General features: G+C 40.6%; 9 protein-coding genes and 1 long non-coding RNA gene across 14 annotated transcripts; 5 read left to right on the top strand and 5 right to left on the bottom strand.

The window, feature by feature from the left end:
- The first annotated feature begins 139 nt into the window (after positions 1 to 139).
- LOC108095428 (adenosine kinase) lies at positions 140 to 3,081 on the top strand. 2 transcript variants are annotated; one of them, XM_017196537.2, is made up of 3 exons: positions 140 to 392; positions 1,365 to 1,848; positions 2,253 to 3,081. In XM_017196537.2, exons 1-3 carry the CDS (start codon positions 376 to 378, stop codon positions 2,787 to 2,789), a joined length of 1,038 nt encoding a protein of 345 aa, XP_017052026.1. In that variant the 5' UTR covers positions 140 to 375; the 3' UTR covers positions 2,790 to 3,081. The 2 variants fall into 2 exon arrangements, with proteins under 2 accessions (XP_017052026.1, XP_017052025.1); XM_017196536.1 differs by lacking the exon at positions 140 to 392 and adding an exon at positions 1,177 to 1,291.
- A 440-nt stretch (positions 3,082 to 3,521) lies between these two features.
- On the bottom strand, positions 3,522 to 5,181 carry LOC108095429 (protein-S-isoprenylcysteine O-methyltransferase). Its single transcript, XM_017196538.2, has 4 exons — positions 5,076 to 5,181; positions 4,518 to 4,906; positions 4,087 to 4,458; positions 3,522 to 4,034 (listed from the first exon to the last, which is right to left on the bottom strand). The coding sequence occupies exons 2-4, from the start codon at positions 4,755 to 4,757 to the stop codon at positions 3,747 to 3,749; spliced, it is 900 nt and encodes a 299-aa protein (XP_017052027.1). The 5' UTR covers positions 4,758 to 4,906; positions 5,076 to 5,181; the 3' UTR covers positions 3,522 to 3,746.
- A 48-nt stretch (positions 5,182 to 5,229) lies between these two features.
- On the top strand, positions 5,230 to 5,999 carry LOC108095432 (39S ribosomal protein L20, mitochondrial). Of its 2 annotated transcripts, XM_017196542.1 has the most exons (4): positions 5,230 to 5,313; positions 5,377 to 5,465; positions 5,529 to 5,737; positions 5,791 to 5,999. In XM_017196542.1, the coding sequence occupies exons 2-4, from the start codon at positions 5,379 to 5,381 to the stop codon at positions 5,945 to 5,947; spliced, it is 453 nt and encodes a 150-aa protein (XP_017052031.1). In that variant the 5' UTR covers positions 5,230 to 5,313; positions 5,377 to 5,378; the 3' UTR covers positions 5,948 to 5,999. The 2 variants fall into 2 exon arrangements, with proteins under 2 accessions (XP_017052031.1, XP_017052030.1); XM_017196541.2 differs by having other exon boundaries at positions 5,261 to 5,465.
- Positions 6,000 to 6,440: 441 nt separating this feature from the next.
- Positions 6,441 to 7,298, bottom strand: LOC108095433 (10 kDa heat shock protein, mitochondrial). The gene is made up of 3 exons (XM_017196543.2): positions 7,165 to 7,298; positions 6,815 to 6,976; positions 6,441 to 6,748 (listed from the first exon to the last, which is right to left on the bottom strand). The coding sequence occupies exons 1-3, from the start codon at positions 7,165 to 7,167 to the stop codon at positions 6,602 to 6,604; spliced, it is 312 nt and encodes a 103-aa protein (XP_017052032.1). The 5' UTR covers positions 7,168 to 7,298; the 3' UTR covers positions 6,441 to 6,601.
- Positions 7,299 to 7,668: 370 nt separating this feature from the next.
- On the top strand, positions 7,669 to 10,966 carry LOC108095426 (MICAL-like protein 2). Its single transcript, XM_017196535.2, has one exon. The coding sequence runs from the start codon at positions 7,898 to 7,900 to the stop codon at positions 10,826 to 10,828; it is 2,931 nt and encodes a 976-aa protein (XP_017052024.1). The 5' UTR covers positions 7,669 to 7,897; the 3' UTR covers positions 10,829 to 10,966.
- A 273-nt stretch (positions 10,967 to 11,239) lies between these two features.
- On the top strand, positions 11,240 to 12,383 carry LOC108095431 (cullin homolog 1). The gene is made up of 2 exons (XM_017196540.2): positions 11,240 to 11,350; positions 11,434 to 12,383. Exon 2 carries the CDS (start codon positions 11,436 to 11,438, stop codon positions 12,237 to 12,239), a length of 804 nt encoding a protein of 267 aa, XP_017052029.1. The 5' UTR covers positions 11,240 to 11,350; positions 11,434 to 11,435; the 3' UTR covers positions 12,240 to 12,383.
- LOC108095434 lies at positions 11,307 to 11,679 on the bottom strand. The gene is made up of 2 exons (XR_001771656.1): positions 11,580 to 11,679; positions 11,307 to 11,485 (listed from the first exon to the last, which is right to left on the bottom strand). It is a non-coding gene; the product is annotated as an uncharacterized LOC108095434 (long non-coding RNA).
- A 548-nt stretch (positions 12,384 to 12,931) lies between the features above and the next one.
- On the top strand, positions 12,932 to 15,213 carry LOC108095405 (cullin-1-like). Of its 2 annotated transcripts, XM_043207737.1 has the most exons (3): positions 12,932 to 13,056; positions 13,122 to 14,743; positions 14,809 to 15,213. In XM_043207737.1, the coding sequence occupies exons 2-3, from the start codon at positions 13,124 to 13,126 to the stop codon at positions 15,178 to 15,180; spliced, it is 1,992 nt and encodes a 663-aa protein (XP_043063672.1). In that variant the 5' UTR covers positions 12,932 to 13,056; positions 13,122 to 13,123; the 3' UTR covers positions 15,181 to 15,213. The 2 variants fall into 2 exon arrangements, with proteins under 2 accessions (XP_043063672.1, XP_017051978.2); XM_017196489.2 differs by lacking the exon at positions 12,932 to 13,056 and having other exon boundaries at positions 13,109 to 14,743.
- An 87-nt stretch (positions 15,214 to 15,300) lies between these two features.
- Positions 15,301 to 16,421, bottom strand: LOC108095469 (zinc finger protein 234). Its single transcript, XM_017196586.2, has 3 exons — positions 16,124 to 16,421; positions 15,801 to 16,071; positions 15,301 to 15,684 (listed from the first exon to the last, which is right to left on the bottom strand). The coding sequence occupies exons 1-3, from the start codon at positions 16,311 to 16,313 to the stop codon at positions 15,342 to 15,344; spliced, it is 804 nt and encodes a 267-aa protein (XP_017052075.1). The 5' UTR covers positions 16,314 to 16,421; the 3' UTR covers positions 15,301 to 15,341.
- Positions 16,422 to 16,558: 137 nt separating this feature from the next.
- Positions 16,559 to 17,752, bottom strand: LOC108095468 (protein Exd1 homolog). 2 transcript variants are annotated; one of them, XM_017196584.2, is made up of 2 exons: positions 17,714 to 17,752; positions 16,559 to 17,639 (listed from the first exon to the last, which is right to left on the bottom strand). In XM_017196584.2, the coding sequence occupies exon 2, from the start codon at positions 17,630 to 17,632 to the stop codon at positions 16,766 to 16,768; it is 867 nt and encodes a 288-aa protein (XP_017052073.1). In that variant the 5' UTR covers positions 17,633 to 17,639; positions 17,714 to 17,752; the 3' UTR covers positions 16,559 to 16,765. The 2 variants fall into 2 exon arrangements, with proteins under 2 accessions (XP_017052073.1, XP_017052074.1); XM_017196585.2 differs by having other exon boundaries at positions 16,559 to 17,636; positions 17,714 to 17,735.
- Positions 17,753 to 20,983: the final 3,231 nt, after the last annotated feature.

A 20,983-nucleotide genomic window follows, 5' to 3' on the forward strand; every position in this document is an offset into this window, starting at 1 on the left:
ATGTTGTGAAAAGAATCAGAAATAATTCAAACGCGTTCTTTAGTTTTTTGCAAATTTATTGAAGTTATTAGTCTCAGTGTATAAGGAGAATCGCCGCTATCAGTGGGTCCACGCGTTAGTTGAAGAGAACCTGACCCATGGCACCTGGTAACACTGAGATAAACAATCCCGAATTCCCAAACGCCCGCAACTCGCGCTTCCGACTATAACCACGATACCAAATTGACTATAAATAATCGCGACTATATATATTTATCCCCCGGAGAGAGATTTCATTGAGTTGAAGGCGAACGTTGGAGATTTGAAGTGCAATAACTTGTTTATGTTTACATAAGAAGGCAGCTAAAGCCAACAAGAACAACAACAACTAGAAGAATGTCGAGCACGCTACAGTAAGTTGTGTCTGTAGTGGGGGTTTATTATTAACAAAAAATAGAAAAAAAACCCAACATGTGCTCCCGATTCTCGTGTCGCACATGCCAACACACAAAACTACATAATTGCCGAAAATTTACAGCGGCATGTGAAAATCGTGTGCTTCGCTTGTCTGTGTGCGCGTGTTTGCTTTCGTTATCTGGAATTTAGAATCTACAATCTAGATTCTTAAAATGTTGACCCGTAAGATACATTGGGCAGTGGGGGTGTGGAAGTGTGCCGGGCGGCATATGAATGAATTAATATATATATCCGGGCGACTTCTTCGGCGCCACAAGCTCTATAATCCGAATTATGCGGCTGATAAGGAGGCCGAATTCTTGCCAACAACTACAATGCCCAATCGTAAACAAGAGCACACTAACGTCTCAAATATTGATTCTACACCTATGAACGTTGTTACGGTGATTAGGGCTTATTGGTTTGTGATAAGAAAATAAATTCAATTTAAGCTAGATTATCTTTCTCCAACTATAAAACCAAAGGAGTTGTAAATTCTGAAATCGATACGCATCTCAAACTTTATATTTAAAGTTTATATTTAAATTGTATCTACATTTTCTAAGACCAGGAAAGAAAAAAGCTTAAACAGAATTCTTAGCGAGCATTTGTGGTTTTACGGATTGTAAAAATCCCTTTCAATATTTTCTGTGTAGCCCACGACGGGTGTATGCTTTTTATTCTGGCTGTCTAGTCTTCTTTTCACTGGGGGTAGGGCTATCTTTGAGGTTCATCGCCAGCTGATTGCGCCGAAAGCTCTGACCGCACTCGATGTTGAATGGAATCGTTAATTGGGCGCATTAGCATCGGGCCCTCAGACGAGAAACATGTGCGATCGTATCAGCAGCAACGTTAGGTTCGGGGCCTCTGTACACCCATCTAAATTAACAGAGATAATGCTAGTAATTTATATATATTCTTCTCCTCAGAGAAGGAATCCTGGTCGGTTGCGGCAATCCGCTGCTGGACATCTCCGCCGTCGTTCCGCTGGACTTTCTGCAGAGATACTCGATGAACGAGGACGATGCGATCCTGGCCGAGGACCGACACATGCCCATTTACGGGGAGCTGGTTGAAGGCTTCCGGGCGGAATTCCTGGCTGGCGGATCCGTGCAGAACTCGCTGAGGATCGCCCAGTGGATCCTGAAACAACCCAAGGTGGCTGTCTTCTTCGGCTGCGTTGGTGAGGATAAGTACGCTGATATACTAAAGGAGAAGGCCAGTGCCGCCGGACTGGATGTCCACTACCAGGTGAAAAGGGACGTGCCCACGGGCACCTGTGCCGTCCTGATCACCGGCACCCATCGATCGCTCTGCGCTAATTTGGCGGCGGCCAATAACTTCACCATCGATCACCTGGAAGATCCTGGCAACAAGGCTCTTGTGGAGAATGCCCAGTACTACTATATTTCGGTGAGTGCAGTGGCTTTGTTTTAAGATAAAACGTGAAATCGATGGCGGAAATAATAACAATATAACCCAACGGAAATAAAGATTTAATAGCTGTATACCAAAACGATTAGGGGATTATGAAAATCGACATTTTATGAGTCAAGAAATAAGTGAGCAATTATACGTCCGTAATGAAACTAATCTTTTTAGAATGATTCACCCTAAATGTGTAAAATAATAAATTCAGACGAAGTAATCCCCCTAATTCGTATGTCTATTTAAAAAAAAAAAAGTATTATCCTAACTAATGTGTTAATCTTAAATTTGTATAGAACTAAATTGTTACCCTTAAAACTTATTTAAAATAATATCTTTACAAATCTAAAGCTCTAATTAATAACGCTTTATCTAATCCATTTCCGCAGGGCTTTTTCCTCACCGTGAACCCACCGAGCATCATGCAGGTGGCGGCCACCGCCCATGCCAAGCAGCGACCTTTCCTAATGAACCTCAGCGCACCATTTATATCACAATTCTACATGGCACCGCTGCTGGCCGTCCTGCCCTATGTGGACATCATCTTCGGCAATGAGGCTGAGGCCCAGGCCTTCGCCGAGAAACAGAATTGGCCCAGCGGGGATCTGCGCGAGATTGGCAAGCGACTGGTGGCGATGGACAAACTGAATCCGGCGCGGCCGCGCATTGCCATACTCACGCAGGGCTGCGATCCCGTCCTGCTCATCCAGCAGGATTCGGTGCAGGAGTTCCCGGTCACAAAATTGGCGGTGCATGAGATTGTCGATACCAATGGCGCTGGGGATGCATTCGTTGGAGGTTTCCTGTCGCAGTTTGTGCAGGGCAAGTCGCTGGACGTCTGCATTCGGTGTGGCAACTATGCGGCCGGGCACATCATCAAGAATCCGGGATGCACATACTCCGGCGAGCCGGAGTTCGTCGAGTAAATCAGGATGCGGAAGCTACAGAGAAACCTTACAGCGCAGCAAGATTTGCAATTGTTAATTAAGTAAATGAGAGTGACTAAGACATTTTGTTAACACTGATAATTGTTTGTACATATAACCCACACACTCAGACACATACTAAAGCATACACACATGTGGAATGACATGAACAAATAGCGAGAGTGAGGCTTGTGTCTTATAGATAGAGCAATATTCGAATTTAAATTGATAATAAAACAAAAGTGACACACGCGAGCGAAACACAAAAGTCAACAGTTTGCACAACTTTAAATCTTTGTTTTGTCATCTAGAAAAGGGTGTGATCATCAAAAAGGTTGTTCATTGTTTCATGATTTCATATAGTCGGATCTTATCAGATTGTGATTGAAATGATATACTATCTAGCTGACTGCTGATGTCAACATTTTTAAAGTAATCAAAGGAAAGACAGGTGCATCAATTTGGGGAACAAGTGTCATAAACTTGTAATAAGTTATACATTTTAGATAAGATTAGCAACGAGCTTCAATGAATGTCCAAAATAGTTGATGTCATCAGCAGATAGGATTATCAGAAACAAACCTGCTGATTTTTAGGCCTCATGTGTTGCCAGAACACAAAGTGCTGAGTATCAGACAACCTTTTGTCACTGGAGTGCAGCTAAAACCACAGCTGTTAAACTTTGTACGTAATAACCCTCATAAATAAAGAATTCATTAGCGCATCAGCAGATTAGATTATCAGCAACATGCTTTGACTAGTTTATGAATACAAAACAACATGCTAAATATTAGAAAATCCTATTTTCAAAAATATAATGTGCTTTTGCAATTTTTTTTTTTTTTGGCTATGCAAAAGACGATTGTTGTGTACGTTGGTTTTTTACCTAAGTCTAAATAGAACTTGTTTGTTTGCCATCGGGACTTGTTTGTGACATTGAACCCAAGATCCGTGGCACTAGTCGATCCGATAGCCCCGGATGAAGGGCAGGCCCGTTGGCACCCGTTTTTGATAGCGCACATAGTCCGACTGGAAGAAGTTGAGCAGGGAGTATTCCTCGACGTATACGCGGTCGTGGAAGAACAGCCAACTGACCAGGGTGTAAATGCAAATGCAGATGGGGTTCATCAGTATAATCTGGGTGCCGATGGACCACCAAAACCACCCAACATAAGACGGGTGCCGACAGACACCGTATATCCCGCTCGTTATCAGTTTGTGGTCCGAGTGCTTTTCATCCTGTACCTGTAAAAAAATTTGCTTTATTTATGTCCTTTTAAGAGACTATTTAGCTTACCAAATGTGTAAAACTCCGGCCGGCTGTGATGATGGCCGCTTTTCGAATGACTTCGCCCAAAAAGCACAGGACTACGCCACCCAGCCAAATGTACCCGAATCTCTTGAACTGTGGCAGGAAGTAGACCTCTAGCGAGAACTCGATCCAGCTGGCTGCAGCAGCCAGTCCATAGTGCACCGAGTGGTTCAGCATGAAAGAATCTAAGCTGAGTGTGCGCGGATTGGCCCAGGCGATAACCAGGAACTCAGAGTAGTGGAAAAAGGACATGAAGCTGCCATAGACGCCGAATTGCTGCCATTCGGAGGGTGCAAAGCAAATAACCAGGACACTTACGGCTATTGTGAATCCCAGAAAGGACGCTCTAATGGCCACCTGTGGATTGCAGATGGTAAACGTTACTGATAAGGCTTTTTACTTTGAAAGTGACTCACCTGGTAGTCATGGTTTCGCAGAACGAATCGTATTATCATGTTGATCAGGGCGTAATACAAAACAGGACCCCAAAGCACAGCGCCCCACACCTGGGGCACCATCCCATAATAGATCTGCGGCACCGAGGGGATCAGGATTAGGGCGGCGGTGATCACAAAGCAATATAAACTCAGGCGACCCTCGGAACACAGAGATCCTCCAGTTCCGGGAGAGGGGACGCGGGGGCTATTTGCACACATGTTCGAGAAATCGGGACTCTATTTGTGCTGCTGGTGTGCGCCAAAACACGGAAAACAAGGTTTTTCAAAACATTTGCTCGGTTCGATGCTCCGAAATGTAAATAAACCGGCAAGCTTCCGATACCGATAGGAAGTAAAGTGGACTCCTGCTAAAAGAAAAAGTGGTCTTTGGTAATTATGTAGTTATTTCTCTCTGCGTGAAATTGTTTTCATAAAAAAATAAATATTATCAATCTAATCCTATATAATGTGTTTATTTTACCATTCGAATAGTTTTGTAATAATAGTTAATAAAAATATCTTTTAAACAGTACTTACTTTAACTAGAACCGATAGTTCTTCATTAAGGTAAGACTATCGATTTTTAAAAACTTTACACCAAAGTTTTTTTTTGTAAAATGAACAAAGAATTTTTCTTTAAGTATGCAACATCCGAATGTTATCTTAAAGGGCCTGCCTTTTTATTTAACATTTAGTTCGAACATATCGCTCATCGATATCTTATCGATAACCTGGCGAGCCTGTTAACCGCCGTGCAGGTTATGTAAAATAAAAAGTAAAATTTGCTGAAATCAATTAAAAAGTTAGAAGCACAGCTAAAACTGTTATTATTATCTAGCCATGGTGTTCCTTAACCTGCCCCTTTTGGTACGAGCTCGTGGGCCCGACGAATTCTGGCGAAAGAGGCGCATTTTTAAACTGGCAGCGGTATGTTTCCAAATCTTTCATTCATAATAATAACAAATCCGCAAATACACATGTTTCCTTTAGCATTATAGAAGTCGCACCCGCAATGTCTACTCCTTCGCGATTAGAAGCGTTCACAGGGCATTGGCGTACGCCACCAAAGGACGAAAGCTGAAGAAACTGGACATGGCGCAATTGTGGACAACACGAGTGGAGGCGGGATGTCAGCAGTACGGCGTGGGTCTAGAAACCTTTAAGGAGGGCTTGGCTCGATCTGATATTTTACTCAACAAGTAGCTTACTCCAATGTTTCCACGACCTATTAACTAACCAATTTGCCCTCCAGAAAAACGCTGTCTGATTTGGCCATTTGGGAACCGCGTTCTTTTGAAGCACTGGTCAAGATCTCTCGAGAACGGGCCGCCGTTGAAGGATTGCCGGACATCAAGCGGAGATCGGCGTTCAACCAGGTTTATGGTCTGAGCAACCTGAAGTTGGATTAACTTAGCCCTAAGTAGATGTTCAAATATAGATATTTGTATATTTTAACAAAAATATGTTTCCTTTTTTTGGCTTTAAAATCTTTTTACAACTTTCGGTTTTATATTTGGGGAGAATGGAATGTTGGAACTTTACTGCATACTTTTTGTTTCGGAAAACACTTATATAACCGTCTGCTTCCGACCAAGAAAAATCTCTTTAGTTTGTTAAAAAAATCCATAATTGAAATTTCCTTGTTCTTATTTACTTTTATGTACTTACATTTTAAAAGATTTGCTTTCATAAATGATACTCTAAGAATATCACAAGCATTTGTTAGAAGATTTATTGAATGCCTTTATTTGCCACAAAATGAATGTCGGCTTCACAATTAATTAATATCTTAAGAGTTCTTTATTTTCTAACTCCTTTATTAAATCGAAAGCAAAGAATAAGATATCCACCACTATTTAAGATACCGAACTTTGGGAAGCATTAAAAATTTCACTGAACACATTTTAACAAGTAACTCGAAAGTTTATTCAATGACGGTCCATGCGCAATGCAAACAATAATATTGCATCAGCGTTTATTGTAGTTGTGGTTTGTGGGTGTGTTACGTACTAATAGAAAACATAGAATTCATAGAATTGTGAGACGTGATCCGGCGGCGAGATCTACTCTAGCTTGGCCAGGATGTCGGATTCGCGGAAGAGGAACAGCTCCTTCTGGTCACCCTCCAGGTTAACCTTAGTGCCTCCGAACTCGGGTAGCAGAACGCGATCGCCCTCCTTGACTCCGATGGGAATGTGATTGCCAGTGGTCTAAGGTTTGAATAGAAAAGTCAAATAAGATGATTTCCCAACTAGAGATAATGGCGAAATACTCACGGCGTTGCGGGTGCCAGGGCCGACGGCCAGAACGGTGCCCTCAAGCACTTTGCCCACCGATTTCTCTGGTAGAACGATACCGCCTTTCGTCTTGGTCAGCGCTTCGGCCCTCTGGATCAGAATGCGGTCCAGCATGGGGATGATCTTCTTGATAGCGGCGGCCTTAAAGATATAAGATAAATGAACACCCAACCATTAACCCATGTTTTATGTTTCTCTCATTGATTACACAACAGCCCGGCAAAAGAGAGATGGACCCCAGAGTTGTGGAAGCTTCTCGAATTACTCACACAAACCCGATTTCCATTTACATTTATTAAGGCATCGTTATTAGGTCACTTTTAACTTACCATTTTTGTTCTTAAATGCAAACTGGAGAGCTTGAGAGAATCTAAAGAATAAACTTTTTACTTAGCTACACGTGCCGTGCCGGCGTAACTTCGATAGATGAGAACTGCTTATCGTCTGTGTGACCAGTCGGTCTTGCTGTGAAAACGATTTTATTCTGATACACTGAAAAAAATACCCTTAATCACATCAGGAGTAAAATAACTTTAAAAACACACAATTCTAACCTTAAAAAGTTATTAAAATGACTGTACATTAAAAAAAGATATTTTAACTCTAAAATTATTTAAAGTTATTGTTAAGCAGTTTCTTAATTGTACACCCTAAATTTTCATATTTCAATGCTCCTATAAGTCTAACAAGTTGTTTTGGAAATATGAGCTGTAAGCTCACTTAACCCTAAAATTTATTTAAAAACCAGTTGTCCTTATAACAAACTTTTTTATATTTATTTAAATGCGATATATAAGGTAAATAAACGTTAGCATAAGAGTTATCGATGTATCGATGTGCACTCCCATTACCGAAGCTGCGTTTGTCTTGAGATTATTTGAGTCACCGTTTTGCCTTGTTTACATTTAATGTAATTTTAACGAGATAGACCTTAATTGATTTTATTTGAAACTCAAAGGGCATGATGTGTTTGTTTTTGTTGCCTACCAAGAGTCTGACAATTGCTTGAATTGTGATCGCTTACAGTAACTTGTTTGATAAGAGTATAATTAACACATCAAAATGTCTGAACGTCGTGGCACGAAGGCTCTGGAACACTGGACAAGAGTTATAACCCAAGGATATAATGGAGTTAAGGTGGAGAACATGACCACTTCCTGGCGCAACGGACTGGCCTTCTGCGCCATTATACATCACTTTCGTCCGGATCTTATAGACTTCGATAAGCTAAAGGCTACTGATATTTACGAAAACAACGATTTGGCCTTTACCACAGCTGAGAAATATTTAGGAATTCCTGCATTACTCGATGCAGCCGATATGGTTTCTTATGAAGTACCTGACCGACTATCCATTCTAACCTATTTGTCCCAGTTTTACAAGGTGCTCGGGAAAAGCCTTAAACACCCGAAGGCGGAAGAAACATTTCCTGAAGAAAGTAGTGAGCCCCCTCAGAAGATGATGCATATTGTGGGAATACCCAGACGGGATAAGTGTCAAAAATGTGAGCTCCCGGTTTTTCTGGCCGAAAGAGTCCTAGTCGGGAAACGGGCTTATCATCGCACTTGCCTGAAATGTGCACGTTGTAACTCATTACTCACTCCCGGGAGTTTTTATGAAACCGAGGTCAACAATACGTACTGTTGCGAGACTTGCCCCGATGAAGAAAGTGAAACCGAATCAGACATTGTTAAACCGAACACCAACAATATTGATATTACTATTGGTCAAAGACTATTGGCCGAAAGTCCTGATCCTTCAAATGATGAAAGTCACAACGAAGTTCAGGATGACAATAATGAAACCACTATCAGTACAACTGAAAAGCCATCGAACAGCGAAATCGCTGAAACTCCGTCCAACGTAGATAAGCCAACTGAAAAGGATAAACCTATAAGTACTGAACAAAGTGAAGATGATAAGCCGAAAAATACTGAACAAACCGAAGAACTTACTATTGATCCTATAAAGCCAGCTTTAGAGGAGGAACATAAAACGACGACTGTTCCTCTAGACGAAGAAGATGGTATTCATCTTGTGGAAGCCACTCCTTCGAATGAGCTAATCGAAGAAGAAAAAGAAGTTATTAGCTCAAGCAATACTTCAGAACCAATCATTCCAGAAACACAGGAAGCAGTAATTCCAGAAAACAACACACAAGAAGACAATAATACTGAAAGTAAAATAAGCAGCAATACAGAAAATGAAATTTTCTCAAAAACGGAAAGCTGCTCTAAGCAGGAAGATGATAACGTAAAACAAATAGATCTCGAGACTCCCAAGGAGAAAACACTTGAGGCGAAAATAGCTGAAACTCACTATCCAGAAGACTTAAATCCTTTCAAAGATGATGATGAAATCAAGGGTGCTAATCCTTTCGACAGCTCCGACGATGAAGTCGAGCTTCTAAAAACCATTCCACATAAAAAGATCATGGACTCTACCCCGAAAAGAGACAAAGTCGTGCCGCCCCGTCCACCTCCACCCAAAATAGGCCTAGCCGTATCTAAACCGTCGCAAGATCAACATTCCAGCCCCACACTATCGCAGGGGAAAAAAATGCCGATGCCTACACCTAGGGTATCTATATCGAAACCGCAGACTCCTGCAAAATTAATAAGTCATCGCGACCAGAAAAATAATTTTAATGTGCCCTCCTCATCAACGGAGCACTTGGATACTTCGACAACTTTCGATCGCGGTGGAGATGACCGTGGTTCAAGTATCTCCTTGCCATCGGGCAATGCCCCTCGCAAGCCACTTCGTGCCTCAGCAGGGACTCCATTACGAAGCGAGGACGTAAGTCCCGCATCAAGCCTCAGTTCTATTACTTCACCGACGAGGAAGAAGCGTCAAGCACCTTTGCCTCCAAAACAAGCCGAAATTGAGAGTCAACCAGGATTTTCGAAATTATCGGACGAGCAAAAGGCTTTGTTGCACAATCAGCACAAGACCCCAAATCAAAGTGACTCAACCAGAAGGTTAATCCCACTTGACCAGAGCCTGCTTTCTGATGGAACAACAGAATCCAGTAACTATGAAGACAGCTTCAACACTTCAAATGCAGAGGAAGAGGGAAACATCGTATATCGTCGTGTTTTGGTGCCACCGACTCAGCCCGATAAGGAGGATCAAAAGACACCGATCGTTTACAACGACTTCAATCGAACCGTCAGTCCCTTGGGGTACAACAAGTCTACCCACGGAAAGTGGAAACGGCGCAAGGGACCAGCTCCTGCGGTTCCTATACCACCGCGAAAAGTTTTGCAACGCCTTCCGCTGCAAGAAATACGTCACGAGTTTGAAATTATTGCAGTACAGCAGCTGGGTCTCGAGAAACAGGGAGTTATTCTCGAGAAAATGATAAGGGACCGATGCGAGCGCTCCTTCGATGCCGTGGAAAATACAAACGAGGGAGCCGGTACTTCAAGCACCGATGGCTCCGAGATAACTAATTCCAAGGAAGTAGAAGATTTAATATTGCAACTATTCGAGCTGGTAAACGAAAAGAACGAGTTGTTCCGGAGGCAAGCTGAGTTAATGTATCTGCGACGGCAGCACCGATTGGAGCAGGAACAAGCTGACATTGAACATGAAATTCGAGTATTAATGGGCCAACCGGAGCACAACAAAACCGACTCTGACAAGGCCCACGAGGAAGTATTAATCAACCGCCTTGTTAAGGTTGTTGAAATGCGGAACGAAGTAATTGATAGTCTTGAGACTGATCGAGTTCGTGAGGCTCGGGAAGACATGAGCATTAAGAACAGACTGCACATTTACAATTCTGAGCGCGAGGAACCGGCAGTTGCAAAAGGCGCAGACAAGCTGTCCAAAAAATTATCCAAAAAGGAACGAAAGAAACTTAAAGAAGAAAGTAAATTGGGCAAAGGAAAGAAATCAGACCTCGATAAGGACGTCGACGAGTCTGAAACCACGCCAGCATTGGAAAAAGGAAAGAAGAAGAGAAACTTGTTCTTTTTAAAGATGTGAGGAGTTTTAGAAACAATTTTGTATGCGTCGAACAATATTATTTTATTTATGTAAATTTGTAACCTATTAAGTTTTTCTATTGCCATAGATGAGCATTTCAATAAATTACGAGACATGTATGCGTTTTTTTAAAAACAAATTGTTGTCTTTTTTATCCACATTTAAAAATTACAAATAATGAATTGGTATTACTTCAAAAGTGTTAAACTATATATTAAAGCTTGACCTAAACAAAAAGTATTTGTTGCCATACATTTTTTGACGGTTAGTGTATAAAGTTCGTTGTAACGATAGCCAACCTATTTTATCGATAGCTTTTTAACATTTTATTATGTAGAATTTTGAAACTTTTGACATCTCTAAACTGATAATGCGTATATAATATTCTTTTTATGCCTTACTACTCACCGGCTGAAAAAATTTTAGCCAACATTGTTGGTTTTATTTATCGTTTAGAATTTACGAAGAAGGAATTCGGTTAAAGTTGGTATTTCGCAACGATTTTTAATTAATACAGCTCGGGTAAGCTAATTGAAATTTCTGTGATTCCCTCTGAAAAGATAAAGTCCTTTGTCTGAACAACACTAATATATTGTTTTCGCCAGAAATGAACCGCACTAATAGGCGCCGTGATTACATAGAGACTTTGGAAGACTTCTGGAGAAAAGAATCAGTATTTTTGGAGAAGATCTTTGACAAGCGCATTCCCCTCTATGAGATTGAGTTGATGCAATTTGAACATGTCGCTTACCTCCACTGCTCTAGTTTGGTTGGTAATCCGTCTGTGCGATCGCAGGACCCCGGGCGACATCTATACGAAAGCCTCACACTATACATTGACTCTCGGCTTCGGGATATTTCAAATGAATTGGAGACATTTACGAACGACGAGCAGTTGGTCATCGAGTACGTTTGTTATTGGCGGGATTTTTCGAAAGGATGTGAGCAACTGGACCGAGCATGTGGCTATCTCAATCGCAACTGGGTGAAACGGGAGCAGTCCGAGGGCCATGACCATGTCCACAAAGTCTACCGTATGGCCATGATCCGCTGGAAGGAGCTGGTCTTCAGTCCTATTGACAGTGGCCTGGTCACCGCCATTACACTGTTGTTGAGGCAAAACGTTAGGAGATCCGTGTTGTACCAGGCCCTTCAATCCATTGTGGAGCTTTACGCCAACGATCCGAATCAAGACGTTCCGGTACCAAAAAAACTAGAAAACGTGTTCACTGCGGATGTTGTGCGTTTCTACAAGTCGGAGACCCGGGCGGAATTGCAAAGGATTGCGGGTTTTAATGCTTACAGCGAATTCAAGCATTTTCTTAAGTATGCCTGCTTGGCTATGCCAGAAATAGAGAAAGAAGACGTGTTTAGGAGAATTCTAATGTGGAGAAGTTTTGAACAGTTTTGAACGACAATTTATTGTTCGTAAGCGTAGCACTACTTTGATGTACTTAAGATTTAAATATAAGGTAACACTTGCAATGGAAATGTAAAAGGACGCTACGAAAGCTCTCGGAATATAATGAATAAATGGAAATATTAACGACTCCAATTGTTTGACAATCACACTTCATTATATTATTCATAACAAAGGAAAGAAATCAGACTTCGATAAGGTCGTCGACGATTTTGAAACCACACCAGCACTGGAATAAGGAAAAGAGAAAAGAAACTTGTTCTTTTTAAAGATGTGAGAAATTTTATTTGTGTTAATTTGTAATCTATTAAGTTTTTCTATTGCTATAGATGAGCATTTCAATAAATTACAAAAAATATTTGTTGCTTAAAGTCATTGATGGTTTAGTAGATAAAGTTCGTTATAGCGATAGCCAACATATTTTATCGATAGCTTTCCGAACTGAGTATTCTCACGGCTAAAAAAAGATTCTTCAGGATTCAAAATTGTTTCGTAAAAAATGTATAGAGCTATGTTATATTTAATAACACCAATATCTTCATTTTTTTAATATGTAAGTATTGTTTCCCTATCAATCGATATCAACATTTTATGATGTAGAATTGTGAAACTTTTGACATCTCTAAACTGATAATTGGTAGGTATATAATATTCTTTTTATGCCTTGTTACTCACCGGCTGAACAAATTTTAGCTAAATTTGTTGGTTAAATTTATCATTTACAATTTACCAAAAATACTTAAAATAATCTTACGAAGAAGGAATTAAAGTTGGTATTTCGCAAGGATTTGTAATTAATACAGATCGGGTAAGCTAATTGAAATTTCTGTGATTCCCCCTTTGTCTGGACAACACTAATATTTTTTTTGCCAGAAATGAACCACTTCGAGAGGCGCCGTGATCACATAGAGACTTTGGAGGACCTCTGGAGAAAAGAGTCAATATTTTTGGAGGAGATCTTTCACAAGCGCAATTCTCTTGATGTCAATGACTTAATGAAGTTTAACCATTTCGTTTACCTCCATTGCTCTAGTTTGGTTGGTAATCCTTCTGTGCGATCGCAGGACCCCGGGCGACATCTACACGAAAGCCTCACAGTGTACATTAACTCTCGGCTACGGCATATTTCAAATGAATTGGAGACATTTACGAACGATGAGGAGTTGGTCACCGTATACGTTTGTTATTGGAGGGAGTTTTGGAAAGCATGTGAAGAACTGGACCGAGCATGTGGCTACCTCAACCGCAACTGGGTGAAACGGGAGCAGTTCGAGGGCCATGCCCATATCCACGAAGTCTACCGTATGGCTATGATCCGCTGGAAGGAGCTAGTCTTCAGTCCTATTGACAGTGGCCTGGTCACCGCCATTACACTGTTGTTGAAGAACAACGTTAGGAGGTCCGTGTTGTACCAGGCCCTTCAATCCATTGTGGAGCTCTACGCCAACGATCACAATCAACACGTTCCGGTACCAAAAAAAATAGAAAACGTGTTCACTGCAGATGTTGTGCGTTTCTACAAGTCGGAGACCCTGTCGGAATTCCAAACAATCGTTTACTCCAAAGCTTACAGCGATTTCAAGCATTTTCTTAAGTATGCGTGCTTGGCTATGCCAGAAATAGAGAAAGAAGGTGAGTTTATTAGCTTTCTAAAGGACAACCTGGATATGGAGTTGGAGCAAGCTATAAAAAAATCATTGAGTGGCAAAGAGTACATCCAAGCTTTTATGAATATGCGTCGTGGTCCACTGGAGCGGGCATTAAGAAATCACAAGAAACTGCTGGCTGTGATAGACCAGGTGTGCACTAAGGCAATAAACGGAACAAACCAGCAAAGGGATCCGATCGCATTGCTTAACATATACTGCAACGAACTCATGATCAAAAATAATCTGTCCGAGAAGGCAATTAACGATGAGTTCAAACGAATCATCGAGGTGGCGTATTTCCTAGACGACAAGGATAAATTTATCTATCATTATGGTAGAATGCTAAGGATTCGGCAGATCAAAGAAACATCTGCCTCAGACGGCAATGAAACCACCATGATTTCACTGATGATCGCAAAGTTTGGGTTCGTCGCTACTGAGAGACTAAGGAAACTTTTGGAGGAAATGGATAAGTCCAGGGACGTAAGCCAAGACTTCCAAAATCACTTGAATAGTAAGGGCATAAAACTGGGATTCGATTTTCGCCTCAAGCTTTTTGAAAACAGAGAACGTACTGACAACTTTAAGCTTACTTTGCCATGGGAATTGCAGGGAACTGTGGAGGAGTTTCGTTCATTTTTTCGAAAGAGTCATAGCCTCAGAAAAATTGTATTCAATCTTGAAATCTCCTCAGGAGAGATACTCTGTAATTTGGGTCAGTCGACCCTTATCTTTGAGGTAAGCACTTTGCAAATGGCGATTCTGCTATTGTTCAACCATCAGGATAGGTTTACGGTCAACGACTTGGTGGACAGGACCGGCTCAACAATCGAGGCCGTGCAACCGGTGAGCTTTTAACCTAAATTCAATTATCAGCAGTGGTTAAAGTTTTGTTTTTTGATTGCAATTAGGTACTGGATTTATGGACAAAAAAGAAGCTGCTGATTACTAATGGTGAATTCGTGGAGGTGAACATGAATTTTTCAAGTCGCAAGCGAAGACATAATTTAAACACGGTTCCGACTAAATCAAGAAAGGTCGATAAGAAGGAAGATGATTTGGCAGAAAAGCGGAAATTCCAAACGGATGCGGCAGTTGTTCGGTTAATGAAAAAGTATAAGACTCTTGCGCACTCGCAGCTAATTGAATTAGTTATTGAGGAGCTGAAAAACCTCTTTACTCCAAAGATAGTGTTCATTAAAGATAGAATTGATGCTTTACTTGAAAAGGACAATCCGGATTTTGAACGTTTTGGGAACAACGAGTACCGATACGTTTCCTAACTATAAATATAGTTTTTACAAATAATAATAAATATATTTATATATTTAAAACCATGTTAAATTAACTGATTAAGTCAACAGCTAAGGTTTTCGAGAAATACTGCTCGGCGACCGTCAGCTGCCGGTGGGGCGATGTTACATTTTCATCTTACAATTATTTCTTATCCTGATTCTTCACTCTCTAACTTGACATGGACCTGTTCTGTGACGTTGTACTCCGGATCAGGGAGGATTAACTCAATTTTATTTATCAGCTCGGCATGGTGATCCCTTAGGTGTTTTTCGAGATGAGCTTCATTGGAGAATGCTATGGGGCAATAGTGGCACAGTCGTTCTTCTTGGACACGCATTTTGTTGTGCAACAATCCAGCTCTTCGACGGGATAACTTCCACTTTGGAGTGGGGGAGTACTTGTTCTCGAAGATATTTTTGGTCTTGGGCTTTTGCAGTTTAGCTGCCTCCAACTCCGGCATTCTTTCTCCTTTTCGTAGTCTGAGGTGGCTTCTGTTGATCATGGAAGAAATTACATTTAATTAGTTTTCTATGTTTATCGATTTCATCTTGTGAATCTTGTGAATTTTCCTCTATATTAAATACCACACCTTACGGTTTCAACTCACTTAAGGTGTATTATCAGCATGGATTTGTAACGGAACTTCCGAGGACATATTTTGCAGGGGTATTTGTCGGCATTAATGTCTTTGCAATTGTGGGTGGGAAAATCATCGACAGGAAAAGCCTCGAAGCATTTTGAACAGACTTTTGGTGGACCCGCCAAGTAATAGCTAATCTCATCCTCCCCTTCTTGATCCTTATGCTCCAACTTGACGTTATCTTCATCCTCCAAGGGATACTCTTCTGTAATCGAGTTTCCCGCACCTAGCACACCCACTATAATAAAAAAATTATAATTTTAATTGCGGTTCTCCACTAAGCAGCTTACCCTCATAAAACTCAGTCTGCGGATATGTTTCTATACAGGAATTCTCAGTTTTAATTAATCTTGAAGATTGGTCACTTTCTTGCTTTATATATTTTTCAATTTCCTGTGTCGATTTCTCAGGGTTCGATTCACTTTTAATGTTAATCATTTTTGGTTTTCTGGGCACGGTTTTTCTACGTATCCTTCCCATCTTTGTATGCGTCCTGTTTGTAATATCTTGTGATTTCTTTAACGCTTATGATTTTAGCGATTCGGCTGTCTGGTTTTGTTATTGCCTTCCAGCTGATTTAGATGAGTTTTTAGGGTGACCAGGCAGCTGATATTGATCGATGATCGATGCCGTACCAAGGCACCGGTACTATTTAAACTTCAAACGAAAAACCAAAGTCGGAGTCGTTATAACAGGATTCTACTGTATTTGTAAAAAAACGGTTCTTATCTTGACAGTTCAATAAATTTTAATAAATGCGTGTTAATCTATCCTTAAATACGGCATATTAAACACTTAGTGGAATTTAAGCTATTTATAAAAAGTTATGTAAAATGTAGTTTAAGGATTTTTGTCTACCAGCATACGAAAGCATGCTTGTATTTCCATAAGGAACTTTCATTCATAAGGCGCTCTTCTATGTTGAGACCGATTCACTTGCGACCCTTTTGGTGCTCCGTCTCATGGCGTTCTATCTCCTTGGGAGTGGGTAGAGATATTCCCTCATTGGCTATTTCGCAGCAGGGATCTATCAGGTGGAATCCAAAGCGACTGCCGGGAGCCATTTTCATAGCCACATCGGAAGACCGGTTTGTCAAAAAGTTCTGGCTGAATTCCATCGACATGCGTTGAACCTCAGCGCAGATGCTGCCATAAATCAAGCGATCGAGCATTGTGTGCTGCAGTTGTACCATCCTGGCCAAGTACCTCAGTTGAGAGCTGGTCAGTGGGCGTGCGGTAAAGTTTCTCCGCGATTCACTGGCTCCGATCACCTCCCCGCATAGGATATCCTCCATTGGTAGTGCGAAAACCAGGGATATTGCCTTAGGTAGGGAGCACGGGGTTTTATCCTGACGGGCCAAGCAGAGCGCCACAAAAGAGTCACAAATCCCGCCCAAGGAGATACCATGTTTGTGAATTAGATGATCGGCTATTCGGTGGCTATAATGCACCACCTTGCGGGGCTTATCCGCCTCCAGAATCCTGGCCATTTCGGGAAAAATGGAGCCGAGAGCCTTAATGTCGAAAACATAACTTTCGCTGGATGTGGCCACTGCCAAAATGGACGTGGGCTGATGCCGACCATAGAAACTTGGCTCCACAACAAGGGATATACTCGCTTGATCCTTAATGTCTCCCAGTGCCTTGTGGTAGTTCGAGTCAGCCTGCTGAATGACTACTATTCGATTCAATTTTCTTTCCAAACTTTCAATCTCGGTTTTGCTCAATGGAAAGGTTATGTTTGCCGGTATCGTTTCCACCGCTGAGCTGAAACTGTCATTTCCATCGCTCTCGCTCATGTTTCTTCTAGTTCAAAAAAACAATTATTTGTTTATTTAACAAAGAGCTGATTTAAGTCCTATTTTAATGTATACACTAACCTAAGCTTTTTGAGCAAGAAAGGACGCAATAGAGGTGGAATCAAAACAATGTTTATTTATAAACGATGAATATCGATTACATTCGTGTAAAACCAAACAATATCAAATCGATGTATTGGTAAAGTAATCAACAGATGAAAGAAAATATTTGAAAAAATTAAGGGTTCTGTAAAATACCTATAGATGGCTCTCGTAAAATTAATTTTGTGAATAATAGCGATTTAAAAATGTTGAAAAATGTAGCGCAAGAATCTTTCTTGTACTGTATTTTTTTTTATTCATAAGCTATGCGGACTTTAAAATTGTATTACTTTTGAAAAGTGCAAAGTGTATTTTTTAATAAAATTTTTTGAAAGAGACACGGGCTACAACATTTTCCATTTTTAATATTATTGTATTATGATACTTCAAAAAAGTTCTTTGATATTAATATCACGATTTCCATTAACAAATACCATAATTTAATGAAGGGCATTAAAATTGCAAGTAGTGGCTGGAAATATAAATTTTTAATCCCACATTTATTATATCGTTATGACAAAGTATTGGCAAAAGCCTATGAAATTATCATTAATGTGAGTAATAACTACCGACAACTGGGGGTCCTTAACCGCGTAACCACCGCCCAGTGTTCAGCGAAATTAAATGGAGCCCCTGTACTTACCGCATCTTGAGCATGTTGAGAAGGAAGGCAGATGAGTTGCTAGGATATTGATTCGCATTTGATTTGACCGCAAGTTAATCAACGTAGATGCCCGAAGATTTGTCAGGGCCTGATCGATTTGCTAATGGCCAGCTCAAGGCGATGCCGGGACTAGGGCTTTCAGCACGCAAAATGAGACAAATAAGTGCTTCGCAAATCCGCACCTTTCGCCCCGGCTAATAATGAAACCCGAAGCGATTACACTGCAAAAGGTTAATTGGTTTGTAAGCGCATTGGAGGGAAAGGGAAAAAAATGAAAGGCGAAGGAAGTGTGCACACAATACTGGCAGTAAGTCCAGGCAGCTGACTCAACCTAATTGGCGCACGCGGCGCATACTTAATGCGCTTAGATGCGGGCCAAACGATCCGCTTTCGCCATCGCCATCGCCATCGCCGTCACCGTCGCCATTGCCATTGCCATTTCTATTGCCATTGGCACTGCAGGAGCCGCTTGGCCCTTGTAATTAAATCCCGGCCAAGGCAGCCAACTGCAACATCACAAAATTGAGCCGTTCAAAGGGCAAATCAGGTTTAATTTTAATGCCCTTGCTAAGTAAATTGAGTGTACCAAATATATCGCATTTGATCATCTTATTTTGGCTGTTGAAATTGAAAATAAATTGGATTGCGGGCTTAGTCGTTGTCAAAATTCATTGGGCTGGCTGATAACTTTGGAATCAGTTTTGTATTTATAAATAAATCATGGAACTAAAGGGTAAAAAAAAATTATTTTAATAAAATACTTTCATCTGTTTATACATATAATTATGTTCGGATTGTAATAAAATTCGTCTGATTCAATTAAAATTCTGATTAGGACTAATAAATAAAATCTATATACAGTATCAAACCAAAAAGAAGAGGATCCGCTTAAGGGGTTATCCTACCCTGGAGGCACAAAAAAAGGCCTATTTTCGTGAATTTTTTTCAAAGCTCCTGGGATATTCTTACAATTTTTGTTTATTGAATATGAATATATAATGCTTCAACTACAATCTGTAAAATTTTGAAAAGAAAATATTAAAAAATGAGCGAGTGAGAATGCCTGAAATTTGACCCCATCAAAAATAGTGCCCTGGCGGTAGTCAAATTTTCTCCGCCAATTTTCATCTAAAATCAAAAATCCAAAATTTTTCTTTAAGTGTATGTGTCTGACTCGTGTTTGAACGAAGGATTTTTTTTAAAATTAAAAATTGCATTTTTTACAACGTTTTTTATAAAAAATGACATTTTTTGCATATATTTTGACCATATTTCGTCCTATAAAATAAGTTCTATTTGACCAAAAAAAAAATCCTTCGTTCAAATACGAGAAAAACATGTCTAAAAGAAGTGTGCAAAAGGAGAAGTCGATCGGTGCAATAGTTTTCGAGAAAATTTGACTACCGACTTTGAAAAAGACGTTTCGAGAAAAATGCGTTCAAAGTTTCAAACCCTCTGAAACACTCTGGAAAAACGGCGCTTTAAATTTCCCCCATTCCTACAGTTTTTCTCCGATCGACTTGAAATTTTCGGACAGCATTCCTTACACTTTTTACTATTATATAAAAAATTTTGAAAAAAAATGAATTTTTTAAAAGGTCAGGGGTAGGATAACCCCTTAATAAAATGTTAGTTTTGGATATTACTAATTATGCTATTATGCTTTTAATAACATGATGGTTATCGGTATCGTATTGAATTACAAAACAAAGAAAAATAAGGAGACACCTTTCAGCTCCTAATTAATGCCATAAGCAGTAATTGTATATTGAATAATAAGGCAAATAACCAGGACTCAGGTTCAAAGCTCCCTTTTCGTTTAGTTTGCGTTTTGTTTCCGCTTTGCGCGCTGTCAATTATTGTTGCATACTTTGCGGCGAACAATGAAAAGTGGTTAATGAGGGCGGTGCTCGAGGTTTCTGGGGGTCTTTGGTGTTAGCGGCTAACAGGAAAATCCCTCTATGCCAACACGCGCACGCTGTAATTAAGAGACACTCCACTCCATACCGGGCTCACGGGACGATGGCCCCGGGCCGATGGGAAAACAATGGAGGAACACACGCTGGCCCCGAGTTCTCCCCTTTCCAAGCCCGAAGCTGACCCAATTAGTCGAGCAGGTCTCCATCCTTCCTCCGAATCTTCGTTCGATGTACACGCTTTTGGATCTTTCTAGTTGCCAGGCTCGTGGGTTGCCACGTTAATTAAATTATCACGTGTCAATTAATGTTACCCGGACCAGCGAAACGCAACCGGAAAAACCATTCACTTTGACGTTCGGCAGAGGCAGCAAGCACACGGTGCGTATGAGCGATGCCTGTCAACTATCGGCTGTCGCAATTTCTCATGGCTCAGCGTGTTTCGCATTCGCCACAAAGCAACCAAAACCCGGTCCATAAAAACTGTCGCTCAAAAATCCGTTTGATGATTTTTCGTCAAAGTTTTTAGAGTTTTTACGCCAAGTTTTTTGGAAGTGCAAAAGTTGGATTATTCTGTGGTTTTTCGTCATAGACCAGTTATCCGGATTTGAATTTTATTTCTTTCAACAAAATGTGTTTTCACATTATCAAAGTTTAATGCAAATCTTT

The sequence above is a fragment of the Drosophila ficusphila genome, unplaced genomic scaffold (assembly GCF_018152265.1).
Source record: "Drosophila ficusphila isolate 14025-0441.05 unplaced genomic scaffold, ASM1815226v1 contig_286, whole genome shotgun sequence".
Lineage (NCBI taxonomy): Eukaryota > Metazoa > Arthropoda > Insecta > Diptera > Drosophilidae > Drosophila > Drosophila ficusphila.